The sequence below is a fragment of the Neoarius graeffei genome, chromosome 10, assembly GCF_027579695.1.
Source record: "Neoarius graeffei isolate fNeoGra1 chromosome 10, fNeoGra1.pri, whole genome shotgun sequence".
Classification (NCBI taxonomy): Eukaryota; Metazoa; Chordata; class Actinopteri; order Siluriformes; family Ariidae; genus Neoarius; species Neoarius graeffei.
The window spans coordinates 76,087,521-76,102,928 of record NC_083578.1 but is presented as its reverse complement, the minus strand read 5'-3'; the positions used below and the strand labels follow the sequence as shown (position 1 = coordinate 76,102,928).

General features: G+C 42.0%; 1 protein-coding gene across 3 annotated transcripts in view; it reads right to left on the bottom strand.

Annotated features, from left to right (window-relative positions):
- Positions 1-15,408, bottom strand: part of LOC132893319 (tight junction protein ZO-2) — a 129,113-nt gene that overhangs the window by 99,129 nt on the left and 14,576 nt on the right. For 2 of the 3 annotated variants that reach the window (XM_060932331.1, XM_060932330.1), the window contains exon 2: positions 6,808-6,871. The exons of the other annotated variant lie outside the window; for it this stretch is intronic. In XM_060932331.1, the coding sequence (XP_060788314.1) occupies positions 6,808-6,871 (64 nt within the window). The remainder of the gene's footprint in view (positions 1-6,807; positions 6,872-15,408) is intronic. 3 annotated transcript variants of the gene reach the window in all.

Below are 15,408 nucleotides of genomic sequence, written 5' to 3'. Positions count from 1 at the left end.
ACAAAGCTGCGCGATGCTGGAGAAAGCGCAACAGGAAAGATGGCTACGGCTAGTGAACAGTGCTTGTTTGACTCCGCTTTGGAATCAGTTTTAGAAGAATTAGACTTGGAGTTTTCGTTGAAACATGAGCAGGAAGAGGCCCTCCGCTCATTCCTTTTCAAGAAGGATGTTTTCGCTGTTTTGCCGACCGGCTATGGCAAAAGTCTGATCTACCAGCTGGCTCTGCTGGTAGCCAAAAGGATGGGGCTAGTTTGTGCAGTACGAAGAATTAATAAACAGCTTTGAAACATTACTTTTTGATTGTTTCTTATTTTCCCATTATTTTAAATTTAAGGGAAATTATTTCACCAAACACCACTAAATAAAAACTCTCAAAAACAGTTTAAGCAAACCCTTGAAAAACACTTGAAAAAAAAATAAGAGTGTATGTTAAGTATGTGGTACAGACTCCAAACTTGTGGTCATTATCTCCAAACTTCTTAATATCTAGAACTTGTTTATTAATTAATATGCATTTTGAAAAATTATTTATTTCAAGGTCTCCCCCACTGCTTTCTGTCACTCTGACTACGTCACAGTCACTGTTGCGCTGATTGGTCAGAGCGTTGGCCTGTACGCACAGAGACAGTTTGAAAGACAGTGGGTTGTTCCTACCACACCCTTCGGAAATGTCTACGACCGAGACCAGACTAAATATTCACATTTAGTCTGGCTTGCCAGGCTACAAGAATACACCTTCTGAAGTACAAATCCAATTATAACAGTTTGTACATTGATATGTTACACGTCAGAATTGTAGGTCAGGTGGAATTTTTCGACCTAGGTTCGAATTTTTAAACCCAGTTCATAATCTGTTACTTGTGTTAGGGAGAATTACGATACCTAGGGTTAGGTTTAGAGTTAGGATTTGGGAAGACTTTGTATTTTAAACTACTTGATGGCGTAATAAGACTGGACTCATTAATAAATTCAAAATATACAAAAAGGTGGTTTAATGTAAACAAATTGTCATTGAATTTGAGTAAAACAAAGTTTATGTTATATGGAAAATATAAGTCGAACCCTCAAGTTGAATTGAAAATTGACAACATAACCATAGAAAGGAGTTTATGAAATAAAATTTCTGGGTGTGATTGTTGATCATAAAATCTGCTGGAAACCACATATTAATCATCTCATCTCATCTCATTATCTCTAGCCGCTTTATCCTGTTCTACAGGGTCGCAGGCAAGCTGGAGCCTATCCCAGCTGACTACAGGCGAAAGGTGGGGTACACCCTGGACAAGTCGCCAGGTCATCACAGGGCTGACACATAGACACAGACAACCATTCACACTCACATTCACACCTACGGTCAATTTAGAGTCACCAGTTAACCTAACCTGCATGTCTTTGGACTGTGGGGGGAAACCGGAGCACCCGGAGGAAACCCACGCGGACACGGGGAGAACATGCAAACTCCACACAGAAAGGCCCTCGCCTCGCCGTGCCACCCCCATATTAATCATGTTAAAGCAAAAATACCAAAGATTACTGCAATTCTGGGGAAATCAAGACACATTCTGGACTATAAATCACTACATACTCTGTATAATGCACTCATACTTCCATATCTGAGCTACTGTGTGGAGATATGGGGTAATACCTACAAATCTAACCTGCAGCCGTTATGCACATTACAAAAAAGAGCAATAAGAATAGTCAATAACACGGGATATCTTGAGCATACAAACGCATTATTCGTAAAAGCACACGCTCTGAAATTCACTGATCTGGTTAAACACAAGACTGCACAAATTATGTATAAAGCAAGACATAACCTTCTTCCGGGTGAGGTACAAAATATGTTTATGGAAAGGCAGGGTGGGTATAACCTGAGAGGGGAAATGAATTTTAAGAGAGTAAATGTTAGAACAACTCTGAAAAGTATGTGCATAACAGTCTGTGGGGTGCAATTGTGGAATGGTCTGGATAATGAGCTCAAAAATAGCACCAACATAAAACTGTTTAAAAAATTATATAAAAACATGTTACTAAAAATATATGAGAATGAGGACAGACAGACTATATAGGTGATGATGAAATTGAGAGCAAGTCTGTGACTGGTCTTTTGATATTTTGTGTATAGTTATAGGTAGGTGTATATGTATGTATTGTATATATGTATTGTATGTGTGTATATATGCATAAGTATCTGTATATATGATTTGATTTGGTCGATATTATACCATGTTAGTATGTCTTGGTATGTTTTCTTTTTTCTTTTTGTTTGTTGCTTTTGTATATATAGTTTATTATGGCGGAAAGTGACGTTTGATTAGCGGTGGTATAGAGGGTTAGGATTGGACAAGTTATTTACTTCTTCCTAATCCTTTCTGAACATTATGTTACTGCCTTGTGGCTACGCTATTCTGTTTGTTTATGACGATGTTTTGATTACTGCATTTTTTTTTATTTAAATTTTTTTATTTTTATATCTTTCTTCTTTATTGTTCAGAATAAAGTATTCAATCAATCAAAAAAAAAAATTATATATATATTAGTGCTGTCAAGCGATTAAAATATTTAATCGCGATTAATGTCGCGACTGTCATAGTTAACTCGCGATTAATCGCAATTTAATCGCACATTTTTGTCACATGAAAAACCATTGTAATTCTCTTATCAGCATAAAAAAAGTGAATGGGCTTGCTTTGTACCAATGTTTTTTTTTTTATTGCAGAGCATAACACTACGGAGCCGTAGAGGGGACATGGTGAATAAAAAAATAAAGCGTGGGAACGACTTATAAGGCATGTGCACGAGATATTAATGCGCGCGCACGAGTTATAACCCGTGCGCACGCTTTGCGTTAAGGCGTGCGCTTGGGTAATTAAAAGTGAGGGGACGAGTTACTACGGCTCCGTATAACACGTCTTGTCACAGCCACTGCAAAGTCGGGCTGAAGCCGCCGATGGGAAAACGAAACTGAAGCCGAGCACCGTGGCTCTTCGTCCCGAGGCGCGGCAGCGCGAGCTGCCCGCGCTGGTTCTTTGGGGGGAGGGCAGAGGACTCTGGCTGTGCGGGGCGTGACATTACAGTCTAGCAAAGTCTCTGTTCTGTTCCAAGTTCCTGGCAGTTTCAAAAGCTTATGAAAACCTACATCATGTCACAGAGCGTTAATCTCGCGATAAAAAAAATTATCGCCGTTAAAATTGAGTGCAGTTAACACGTTAATAACGCGACATTTTTGACAGCACTAATATATATATATATATATATATATATATATATATCTCACTCGGGCGGCACGGTGGTGTAGTGGTTAGCGCTGTCGCCTCACAGCAAGAAGGTCCTGGGTTCGAGCCCCGGGGCCGGCGAGGGCCTTTCTGTGCGGAGTTTGCATGTTCTCCCCGTGTCCGCGTGGGTTTCCTCCGGGTGCTCCGGTTTCCCCCACAGTCCAAAGACATGCAGGTTAGGTTAACTGGTGAGTCTAAATTGACCGTAGGTGTGAATGTGAGTGTGAATGGTTGTCTGTGTCTATGTGTCAGCCCTGTGATGACCTGGCGACTTGTCCAGGGTGTACCCCGCCTTTCGCCCGTAGTCAGCTGGGATAGGCTCTAGCTTGCCTGCGACCCTGTAGAAGGATAAAGCGGCTAGAGATAATGAGATGAGATGAGATATATCTCACTCCTTCCACTGCAAACATCACTGGTCTAGTGGTTAAGAATCAGAAGGTTCTGAGTTCAAATCCCGGTAAAAAAAAAATGCTAATTAGGTAGATAGGAACAGACGGGCAAGAGGAAATATTTGGTAGGTGTAGATGGAAGAAAGCGTGATGGAAAATCCCTTTTAAGAATCTTAGATAATCCAAAAGTTTACCAAACTTTTATAGATAATCCAAAAGGTTGTAAATTTTAACCAAGGTTAAAAAAAAAAAAAAAAAAACACAGAGGATGAAATGTTTTGACCTGTAACAGATACAAAAAAAACCACCAAAACAATTATTTTCTCATCTCCATTTCCCTCCAGTCACTCCAGAAAATCAGTCCCTACGAGTTCAGCAGATTCAGTTGTAGTGTTCATTCAGCACCCATGAACAGAAAGGGCTTTTTCAACATCGTTTGTTTGCATTTCAGTTCAGTTTTATTTGCAGGCTGCTTTTCTTTTCACAGATAGTACCTCCAGGCTACTTTACAGAGTGCCAGGACTGGGCCCTACTGAGTAAATCAATAAAGAAAGAATGGAATAAAGCGTTCTTTCCAGCTAAACATGGCCAACATCCTAAGAATTCATACCAGTGTGTGTTTGTTTCTTCAAAACTGGAATGGATCTTGCGCGTGCCAGTGTACCAACAAGAGGTTAAACTAAATCTTCCACACAGACATGCATCAAAACAGCAGGAACTTAAGACTCTCTGACGGATTATCTAGTATATTTCTTGTTTTTGGCAGAACGCTGATGTTTCTGCTCACACAAACCTGTGAGTAGTGAACCACAACAGGTTGCTTTATATAAGCCAGTTTGCATCCTGATACTTCGGTAACCTGAGTCATGAAACCTGCTTACTCTCAGTGTGTGCATGTGTGGGGGGGCTCTGCAGCCCATTTCAGGATTAAAGTCCAGCTATGAAAAGCGAATCCCTTCCTTGCACCCTGTCCCAACTCTCAGGACTGCAACGAGCTCCAACACATTTTTTTTTTTTAAAGTTCAGGTATCAGGTAGAGGTTAATAATAATCGCTCCATAGTGCACTCCTTACCTGCAGCATGAACCGAACTGCCATAATGCTCCCTTCTCATCCTGCTTCACATCTCCTTACATGACCAAAAACCTCATGGATCATAGTGACAGCTTCTTCACCTCGTACTACTCCCACAAGAAATGGGAACAAAATAAAACAAGGGTCTACGAGGACAAACAGGGTGTCTTGTTCTGCCCACTGAGCTCCCCAGTGGCCAATCAGGTAAAGGCTATCTGTTGTGCGCTGTAAGGTAATCTGATGGACACCGGACACTCTTTCTTCATGTACCACACACTAATCTACGCCCCACGGGGCAAACGTTTCCTTCTGGACAATAACCCACAGAATGGACAGGCACGAGTCTTGGCATTATACTTCATGACTTTAATGTCCGAGTGCGTGGGTGCTCCCAGTTCAGACAGAGGCTCCTTCAAAGAACTTCTGGGTTTAAAAAAAAAAAAAGCCGAGATCTGAACTGGAGTTCAGCAATCTCTCAGCAGTCTTGAGACCCAGGAGTTTAGAGTCATTCCAATTTGAGGACTGGACAGAAGAAGAAGTGCATCTTAGTGCAGTTTTGAACCTCAGAACTAGTGAGAAAGCTGACAGACTGTGCTGTGTTAAAAAAAAAAAGGTGCTGAGTGTGAATGCAGCACTGGGTATTTCCAAACCAGCAAAAGGTTGATGACATCAAAACATAAGTAAAACACGGCCCGTGTGATAGATTTTCCTTCCACAGGAAAACTTTGGGGCGGCACGGTGGTGTAGTGGTTAGCGCTGTCGCCTCACAGCAAGAAGGTCCTGGGTTCGAGCCCCGGGGCCGGCGAGGGCCTTTCTGTGTGGAGTTTGCATGTTCTCCCCGTGTCCGCGTGGGTTTCCTCCGGGTGCTCCGGTTTCCCCCACAGTCCAAAGACATGCAGGTTAGGTTAACTGGTGGCTCTAAATTGACCGTAGGTGTGAATGTGAGTGTGAATGGTTGTCTGTGTCTATGTGTCAGCCCTGTGATGACCTGGCGACTTGTCCAGGGTGTACCCCGCCTTTCGCCCGTAGTCAGCTGGGATAGGCTCCAGCTTGCCTGCGACCCTGTAGAACAGGATAAAGCGGCTAGAGATGATGAGATGAGGAAAACTTTGGCTTTATAACTTTTTGCCTGAAAAAAATTAGCAATATCACAATAAATTAACCAGCACAAGCTTCCCTATTATCTCTCCTAAAACTACTTATGAGAAAAGAGATTAATATTTAACTCTAAGATATCACTTCTCTTCAGAGTGATTATGTCATAACGTACTGATATTAAAACATTCAATCTCATTCATCGCATTTTCTAAGGACAGACACGAGACACAGATTAACACCTACAAGTGAAACAAATCATGGGTCTTTACTCATCTCATCTCATCATCTCTAGCCGCTTTATCCTGTTCTACAGGGTCGCAGGCAAGCTGGAGCCTATCCCAGCTGACTACGGGCGAAAGGCGGGGTACACCCTGGACAAGTTGCCAGGTCATCACAGGGCTGACACACAGACAACCATTCACACTCACATTCACACCTACGGTCAATTTAGAGTCACCAGTTAACCTAACCTGCATGTCTTTGGACTGTGGGGGAAACCGGAGCACCCGGAGGAAACCCACGCGGACACGGGGAGAACATGCAAACTCCGCACAGAAAGGCCCTCGCCGGCCATGGGGCTCGAACCCAGGACCTTCTTGCTGTGAGGCGACAGCGCTAACCACTACACCACCATGCCACCTGGGTCTTTACTCAGAGGCAGAAATTCAAATGAGGAATTCTGTCTCAAAATGGAAAAAAAGGAAGCAAATGTAAAATAAATAAGTTGTATCCTGCAATAAAAGAAAAAAAAATCAACAGAAAAATAGTTTACAAAGATAGAAGTGAAATTTTTGCCGTGACCATAATATATAAAGTACGTATGGCATGCGTGACTGATGTGTATGATGACTAAAAGAGTGTGCTGATTCTGAATATAACTTACGTAAACTAGCTCATAGGGTATGAAAGAAGTTAGAGGTCGCTATAAAGGCATATGAGGTATTATAGAACGTTATACTGTACACTCACCAGCCGTTTTATTAGGAACACCCATCCACCTGCTGTTTTATGGCGTTCTCTAATCAGCCAATCCCTGGACAGGAGCACAAAATCACGCAGATACAAATCAAGAGCTTCAGTTAATCCATGTTCCCGTCAAACATCAGAACGGGAAAAATCGTGATCTCAAAGTGTGACTTTCTTTCACTGTGGCATGGGTGTTGGTTTGAGCCAGACGGACTGGTTTGAGTATTTCAGAAACTGTTGATCTCCTGGAGTTTTCACACACAACAGACAGAATGGTGCGAAAAATAAAAAAACATCGAGTGACAGTTCTGTGGGTGGAAACAAATGCCTTGTTGATAAGAGGGGTCAGAGGAAAATGGCCAGAGCTGCCAGGAAGGATATAGCAACTCATATAATCACTCTTTACAACTGTGGTGAGCAGAAAAGCATCTCAGCATGCAACAGCAGAACACCACATTGGGTTCCACTCCTTAGAATCAAGAACAAGTTCCTATTAAAGTGGCCGGTGAGCGTCCATTATCTGTAGCCACTTATCTTGTTCTACAGGGTCGCAGGCAAGCTGGAGCCTATCCCAGCTGACTACGGCCGAAAGGCGGGGTACACCCTGGACAAGTCGCCAGGTCATCACAGGACTGACACACAGAGACACAACCATTCACACTCACGGTCAATTTAGAGCCACCAATTAGCCTAACCTGCATGTGGACTGTGGGGGAAACCAGAGCACCCGGAGGAAACCCATGCAGATACGGGAGAACATGCAAACTCCACACAGAAAGGCCCTCGCCGGCCACGGGGCTTGAACCCAGGACCTTCTTGCTGTGAGGTGACAGTGCTAACCACTACACCACTGTGCCACCTGAGTGTACTGTATAATAGCACTGTTAAATTCTTGTATTATAAACACGGCGTGGACAGTAGTCCCGACTGTAAGATCAATGATAGGTTTATATTAATTTGCTCAATCCACCTTCTAATGCAGGTCCAGGTTCGATCCCCGTGGCCGGCGAGGGCCTTTCTGTGTGGAGTTTGCATGTTCTCCCCGTGTCCGCGTGGGTTTCCTCCGGGTGCTCCGGTTTCCCCCCACAGTCCAAAGACATGCAGGTTAGGTTAACTGGTGACTCTAAATTGACCGTAGGTGTGAATGTGAGTGTGAATGGTTGTCTGTGTCTATGTGTCGGCCCTGTGATGACCTGGCGACTTGTCCAGGGTGTACCCCGCCTTTCGCCCGTAGTCAGCTGGGATAGGCTCCAGCTTGCCTGCGACCCTGTAGAACAGGATAAAGCGGCTAGAGATAATGAGATGAGACCTTCTGATGCATTGTTTCTATAGTAACAGCTTATACACAGCGAACTGAATGGCAGATATTCCATGTGATAATAAACAGATTTTAAAATCAGATGATGATCAGATGCAAACCTGCTTTGCGCCAGAGAAGCCATTGTTTCCTTACGGATAAAGCCATAATGCCTTGGTGCTGTGTTCAAAGCTCACTAAAAATAAACTTCGACCAAGTTTACTCTGACCTTTTCAAAGTACAGCCAATAAGAAGAGCCTCCACAGGTTACGTAGCAAAAGTGTGTGTTTTCTTTCATTTTATCCAAACGATGACCAAAGCCAGAACCGTGTTTTTTTTTTTTTTGAGATTTAGAAACATGTACAGTGGGCTATCTGTATAAACAATCTCGGTTTTTAAACGTGTCTTGACGACGCATCACCACTTAAATTTTGTGGTAAAAATGATCAGTTGTACATTGCGCCTACCATTGTGGTGAAGACAGCGCAAAAATGCTGATTATCTTTAGGAGGGTGAAGATGATGTTTGTTGAACATTTTTGAAGGAGTCTCCACTGTCAGTAATGTAAATGTCATAGTTAAATCTGCAACAAAGGCCAAGTTTACATTAGACCGTATCTGTCTCGTTTTCTTCGCGGATGCACTGTCCGTTTACATTAAAACGCCTGGAAACACCGGGAAACGGGAATCCGCCAGCGTCCACGTATTCAATCCAGATCGTGTCTGGTCCGGTGCTGTGTAAACGTTGAGAATACGCGGAAACGCTGTGCTGAGCTCTAGCTGGCGTTGTCATTGGACAACGTCACTGTGACATCCACCTTCCTGATTCGCTGGCGTTGGTCATGTGACGCGACTGCTGAAAAACGGCGCGGACTTCCGCCTTGTATCACCTTTCATTAAAGAGTATAAAAGTATGAAAATACTGCAAATACTGATGCAAATACTGCCCATTGTGTAGTTATGATTGTCTTTAGGCTTGCCATCCTTCCACTTGCAAGTGGTAAGTGACTTGCGCACAGCGGCTCAGTCCCGAATCACTGCTCGTGCACTTCACTCGCGCGGTCTGTGAGCTGTGCAGGGCCGGAGTGCGCACCCTCCAGAGGGCACTCGCTGTTCAGGGCAGAGTGATTTGGAGCGCAGCCGCTGAGGAGGAAGCGATGAGCCGCACTGACATATTTCAACTTACGTGCCGAATTAGTCATGTGATTAGCGTCTCCGTGTATTGGCGTTGCTGTGTGCACGCGAATCGTGTATTGGTGTTGCTGTGTGCACGCTAATCGTTTTTAAAAACGTTGATCTGATGATCCGCTGATACGGTCTAATGTAAACCCCACCTTAAAGTTTTGCAGTTTCTTAGTAACCAAGCTGCTTTTTTTTTTTTTTTGGCTCATTACTTTCAAGAGAAAACGACAAAATAACTGTTTATAAGGCAACTGATTACGGGAACTAACTTGCATCAGAGACATTCCACAACATTAATGTTACTATAAACTGATTTAAAAAAAAAAAAAAAAGTGGTGGCATGGTGGTGTAGTGGTTAGTACTGTCGCCTCACAGTAAGAAGGTTCTGGGTTTGAGCCCAGTGGCTAATGAAGGCCTTTCTGTGTGGAGTTTGCATGTTCTCCCCGTGTCTGTGTGGGTTTCCTCCGGGTGCTCCAGTTTCCCCTACAGTCCAAAGACATGCAGTTAGATTAACTGGCTACTCTAAATTGCCCATAGGTGTGAATGGTTGGTTGTCTGGGAACTCAGCCACCATTTGGTGCCAATCCCAAGCCTGGAAAATGGGAGGGTTGCGGCAGGAAGGGCATCTGATGCAAAACTCTGCTCCAATTAATATCATGTGTCTACGTGGCAGCGATCCCACACACATAAGTGGGACAAGCTGGAAGAAGAAACTGATAAAAAGTGTATTCTTTCATAAATTGTAATTGTGGTGTACAATGAGTGAAACACTTCAGAATATAATGTTATAGGAAAATGATCAGCTTTGGAAATGATGACAGGCTTCCACTTTACATCCTGCGACTGATGGATTTCCTATTACAGCACGCACAAATGGTAGGTATGAAGTGTTTCCTACATTACTTAATATCTCATTCAGAGGTTCTTTCACTCATAACCTAATATAATGGATCCTTTTTTGATTTTTACTTTTATGATGATTTTAATTTACACTATTTGGCCATTTGTGAAAATGAAGGAACATTTGTGAAACCTAATGAACTAAATGAGTATAAATTTCATTGTCTCCTTCAGTTGCTCCTAAAGAGGCATTTAAAGTATAGAACTTGTGTGCAGTATGCCTACTAGAAATAACTTAGATTTAGAGGCGATTTTATTTAGAATATTCATTTCCTGATTTTGGCAGCACGGTGGTGTAGTGGTTAGCGCTGTCACTTCACAGCAAGAAGGTCCGGGTTCGAGCCCCGTGGCCGGCGAGGGCCTTTCTGTGCGGAGTTTGCATGTTCTCCCCGTGTCCGCGTGGGTTTCCTCCGGGTGCTCCGGTTTCCCCCACAGTCCAAAGACATGCAGGTTAGGTTAACTGGTGACTCTAAATTGACCGTAGGTGTGAATGTGAGTGTGAATGGTTGTCTGTGTCTATGTGTCAGCCCTGTGATGACCTGGCGACTTGTCCAGGGTGTACCCCACCTTTCGCCCGTAGTCAGCTGGGATAGGCTCCAGCTTGCCTGCGACCCTGTAGAACAGGATAAAGCAACTAGAGATAATGAGATGAGAATAAGACATTTCCTGATTTAAAAAAAAAAAAAAAAAGATCTCAAATGACAAAATTTCAGTGCTGAGATCCTGTGAGTCTAAAAAGCTCTGATTCAGTGGTTGCTAAAAGGATTTATTTCTAGATCCATGTCTTCTTGGAAAAGTCCATTAAACTCGTGTTTAAAAATATGCACGGTGGAGTTTTATAAAAGTTTTAAGTGTTCCAGCTCTCTCCGTCATCCACAGAGCGGCTCTCCTCTCAGGCGCTCTCTCTGTTCAAGCTCGGCCTGTGTTGGGTTTTTACTGAAGGACAATGGATGCTATTGAGGAAACGCATCTCACACAACGCTGACAAACAGCCTCATTCATTTCCCCGATCCCCCGGGTTCACGGTGACTCACTTCTCTTCCTCCTCCTCCTCCTCCCAGCTGTCTGCCAGAGATCAGACTCACGGAATGAGATTTTGAATTGCTCACATGTTTGGAATTCCTCGCAGATTGTGGTATGTTCAGAAATAGATAGTATCAGGGCTGTGTGTATACAACATGAAAACAAAAACATGTCTAAATCAGGGAGAGAAGAAACATCAAATGTGGAATTTAAAGAGGAGTCAGAAAACAAATGTCTCATTGATGCTTTGGTTGCCATGGTGTGCAAAAGTTTGCACAACCTTAGAACAGGATTAAAACAAAACAAAAAACCCGTTTCACAGTTGTTAGTTCTGTATCGCAAGGAACAAACTTAGTGAAAAGCAGTGTATGTTAAATTTTTGAAAAAATATATTTTTTGAAGGTGACATAACTATTCTCTAATAAGTCGTATGCTCATCCTTTGCTTTGATTACTTACCTCCTGGCACTTTCATATCTAGTCTTGTTATTCAATACTTCTCCTTTTACTTCCTAACACATCTGTCCTAGCTCTTCCAGATGTTTCAAATCAGGTATGGAGACCAAGCAGGTAATGGCAAACTTATTTTTTCCTTGTTTTAACTAACTTCAACACTATTTTCATAGACAAAGTGTACAGTGGTGCTTGAAAGTTTGTGAATCCTTTAGAATTTTCTATATTTCTGCATAAATATGACCTAAAACAAAATCAGATTTTCACACAAGTCCTAAAAGTAGATAAAGAGAACCCAGTTAAACAAACGAGACAAAAATATTATACTTGGTCATTTATTTATTGAGGAAAATGATCCAATGTTACATATCTGTGAGTGGCAAAAGTATGTGAACCTTTGCTTTCAGTATCTGGTGTGACCCCCTTGTGCAGCAATAACTGCAACTAAACGTTTCCGGTAACTGTTGATCAGTCCTGCACACCGGCTTGGAGGAATTTTAGCCCGTTCCTCCATACAGAACAGCTTCAATTCTGGGATGTTGGTGGGTTTCCTCACATGAACTGCTCGCTTAAGGTCCTTCCACAACATTTCCATTGGATTAAGGTCAGGACTTTGACTTGGCCATTCCAAAACATTAACTTTATTCTTCTTTAACCATTCTTTGGTAGAACGACTTGTGTGCTTAGGGTCATTGTCTTGCTGCATGACTCACCTTCTCTTGAGATTCAGTTCATGGACAGATGTCCTGACATTTTCCTTTAGAATTCGCTGGTATAATTCAGAATTCATTGTTCTATCAATGATGGCAAGCAGTCCTGGCCCAGATGCAGCAAAACAGGCCCAAACCATGATACTACCACCACCATGTTTCACAGATGGGATAAGGTTCTTATGCTGGAATGCAGTGTTTTCCTTTCTCCAAACATAACACTTCTCATTTAAACCAAAAAGTTCTATTTTGGTCTCATCCGTTCACAAAACATTTTTCCAATAGCCTTTTGGCTTGTCCATGTGATCTTTAGCAAACTGCAGATGAGCAGCAATGGCCTTTTTGGAGAGTAGTGGCTTTCTCCTTGCAACCCTGCCATGCACACCATTGTTGTTCGGTGTTCTCCTGATGGTGGACTCATGAACATTAACATTAGCCAATGTGAGAAAGGCCTTCAGTTGCTTAGAAGTTACACTGGGGTCCTTTGTGACCTCGCCGACTATTACACACCTTGCTCTTGGAGTGATCTTTGTTGGTCGACCACTCCTGAGGAGGGAAACAATGGTCTTGAATTTCCTCCAATCTGTCTGACTGTGGATTGGTGGAGTCCAAACTCTTTAGAGATGGTTTTGTAACCTTTTCCAGCCTGATGAGCATCAACAACGCTTTTTCTGAGGTCCTCAAAAATCTCCTTTGTTCGTGCCATGATACATTTCCACAAACATGTGTTGTGAAGATCAGACTTTGATAGATCCCTGTTCTTTAAATAAAACAGGGTGCCCACTCACAGATATGTAATATTGGATCATTTTCCTCAATAAATAAATGACCAAGTATAATATTTTTGTCTCATTTGTTTAACTGGGTTCTCTTTATCTACTTTTAGGACTTGTGTGAAAATCTGACGATGTTTTAGGTCATATTTATGCAGAAATTTCTACAGGGTTCACAAACTTTCAAGCACCACTTTACAATGAATATTAAAATATACATAAAATTAAAAAAAATATATGTATACATTTTCAAAACCATGGGCGGATGCAAACCTTTGAACCTGTCTGTATATCTTACTGTTTTAAACACCATAGCACAATGAAATACTTATTTAATTAAACTAATACACAATGCAAAATGGCAGATCGTCATTAAGTGTGCCTTAAATTTCTCCGTAGCATGTTCCTGCATCAGTGGCTACTCCCTCAGGGCTTCACTATCAGCTCTGCTATCAAAAGTTGGGGATCCGTTCATTGTTCCTCCAAGAATCTGCAGGAAGTCACACACTTTCTAAAGGCAATGCAGAGCGCTGTGGCTCAAAGTGCCACCATGGTGCTGCACTGAAATCTACTGTAATTAATATAAATATTTCAGTTTATCATGGTTATATTATTTGCAAAAGAGAAAAAATAGAATGTAATTCCCTTTTGTGAAAGAATGCATTGCTGCCAAAATGGTTTAATGTGAACAAGGAAAAATCTATCTGTAATCCAAGTGTTTCCCAGGGGAAATCAAAATATTAAACCTTTAAAAATGATGCCTGCCGGCTTCGGCAAACATCCTGTTATTGCAAAGTAGTGGGAGTGTGCAGAATATAAATTGGCTTAATTTACTGAAATGAACACACAGATTAAAAAGACAGAAATCACGCCCTGATGAAATGAGTCATGAACGATGGAAAACCTGAAACTCTTTGCTATTCTGTTTCACACCGAGAGACATGAAGTGATCAGGAGGGTGAATATGAATCTCCCCAGATCTCTCAACTATTATCTCTCTGATAGCGTTCGTTGCTGATATAGGATCGATGTTGAAACTCAAAGGCGTAGCAAAGATCAGAGAGAAAAACAAGCTGCACGAGAAGTAGCCTGTAAATGTTTCTCATCCTGTGGGACTACAGATAACACTGAAGTCATTTGTCATGCTCTGAAAGGAAATAACAACTTTGGAATGTAACAAAATTTTAACAAGCCATTTTCAAGGAGGGAAAATGAAAGCATTTTTTCACCTAGTATGGACATTGACTTGGTAAACAAGAACAAGCAAAGAATATGACGACAGGAAGAAGTTTTGCCCGACTACATTCCACTAACCAATAATACACTGATCATGATCACGGTCTCATGATGTCCATCTCCTGTTTTTTTGCCTTTTTAAAGTTCAGCAGGAGTGAAAACAGTCCCATGTAGTTCATAAAGAAAATCAATCAGTACGGTATATAGCAGGGGTGGGCAATTATTTTTTCCGTGGGGCCACATGAGAAACAGAAAATTTTGTGGAGGGCCGGACCAAAAGGCTGAACTAAATTCTGCATAATATTAATTGTATTTCTTTATATAAAGCAGTAAATAACATTGTTTTTACAAGCTGCTAAGACTGGTAAGAGTATGGAAAAAATGAGGTTGCCTTACAAAAATGTCATTTATTCAATCAAATTTCCCAAAACAATGGTTAACAAAATGTGAACGTTTGTACTTTTTTTTTTCCAGTCACATTCACCCCAAAACACAATAGACATCACAGTATTGTCTTTCTACTCCAAATATCAAGCAAGATACATCATATTATAATAATGATGCCCACATTTGTAGTTTAATCACCTCATTTGGTGCTTTTCGCCGGAGATCGGCTCCGGCGCCTGCTGGTGACGTCACACTATGTGATTGGCTGGACCGTTTGAAGGATGACGTACAAGTTTGTGGTTGGTCTGGACAAATTACAGAAGTAGTTATCGCGGGATTAGGTTTCGTGGGATTTCATGTCATTTTCATGTCGCGCGCATTGCGTTTTTGTTGAACACAACTTCAAAATAAAAGCAATGCACATTCAGTCCATGCATGAGGTAAAATTAGAAAATACGTTTATTTTGTAATTTCTCATTAACCTTACGCGGGCCGGTCAGAATGAACCAAAGGGCCGGATGCGGCCCGCGGGCCGGAAAATGCCCAGGTCTGGTATATAGCATAAAGGTCTACAAGACAAAAATAGACCTCTGTGGATTTTGCCTTGTGGAGGAAGACAAACACCATGAGGTAATTGCCAGCTGC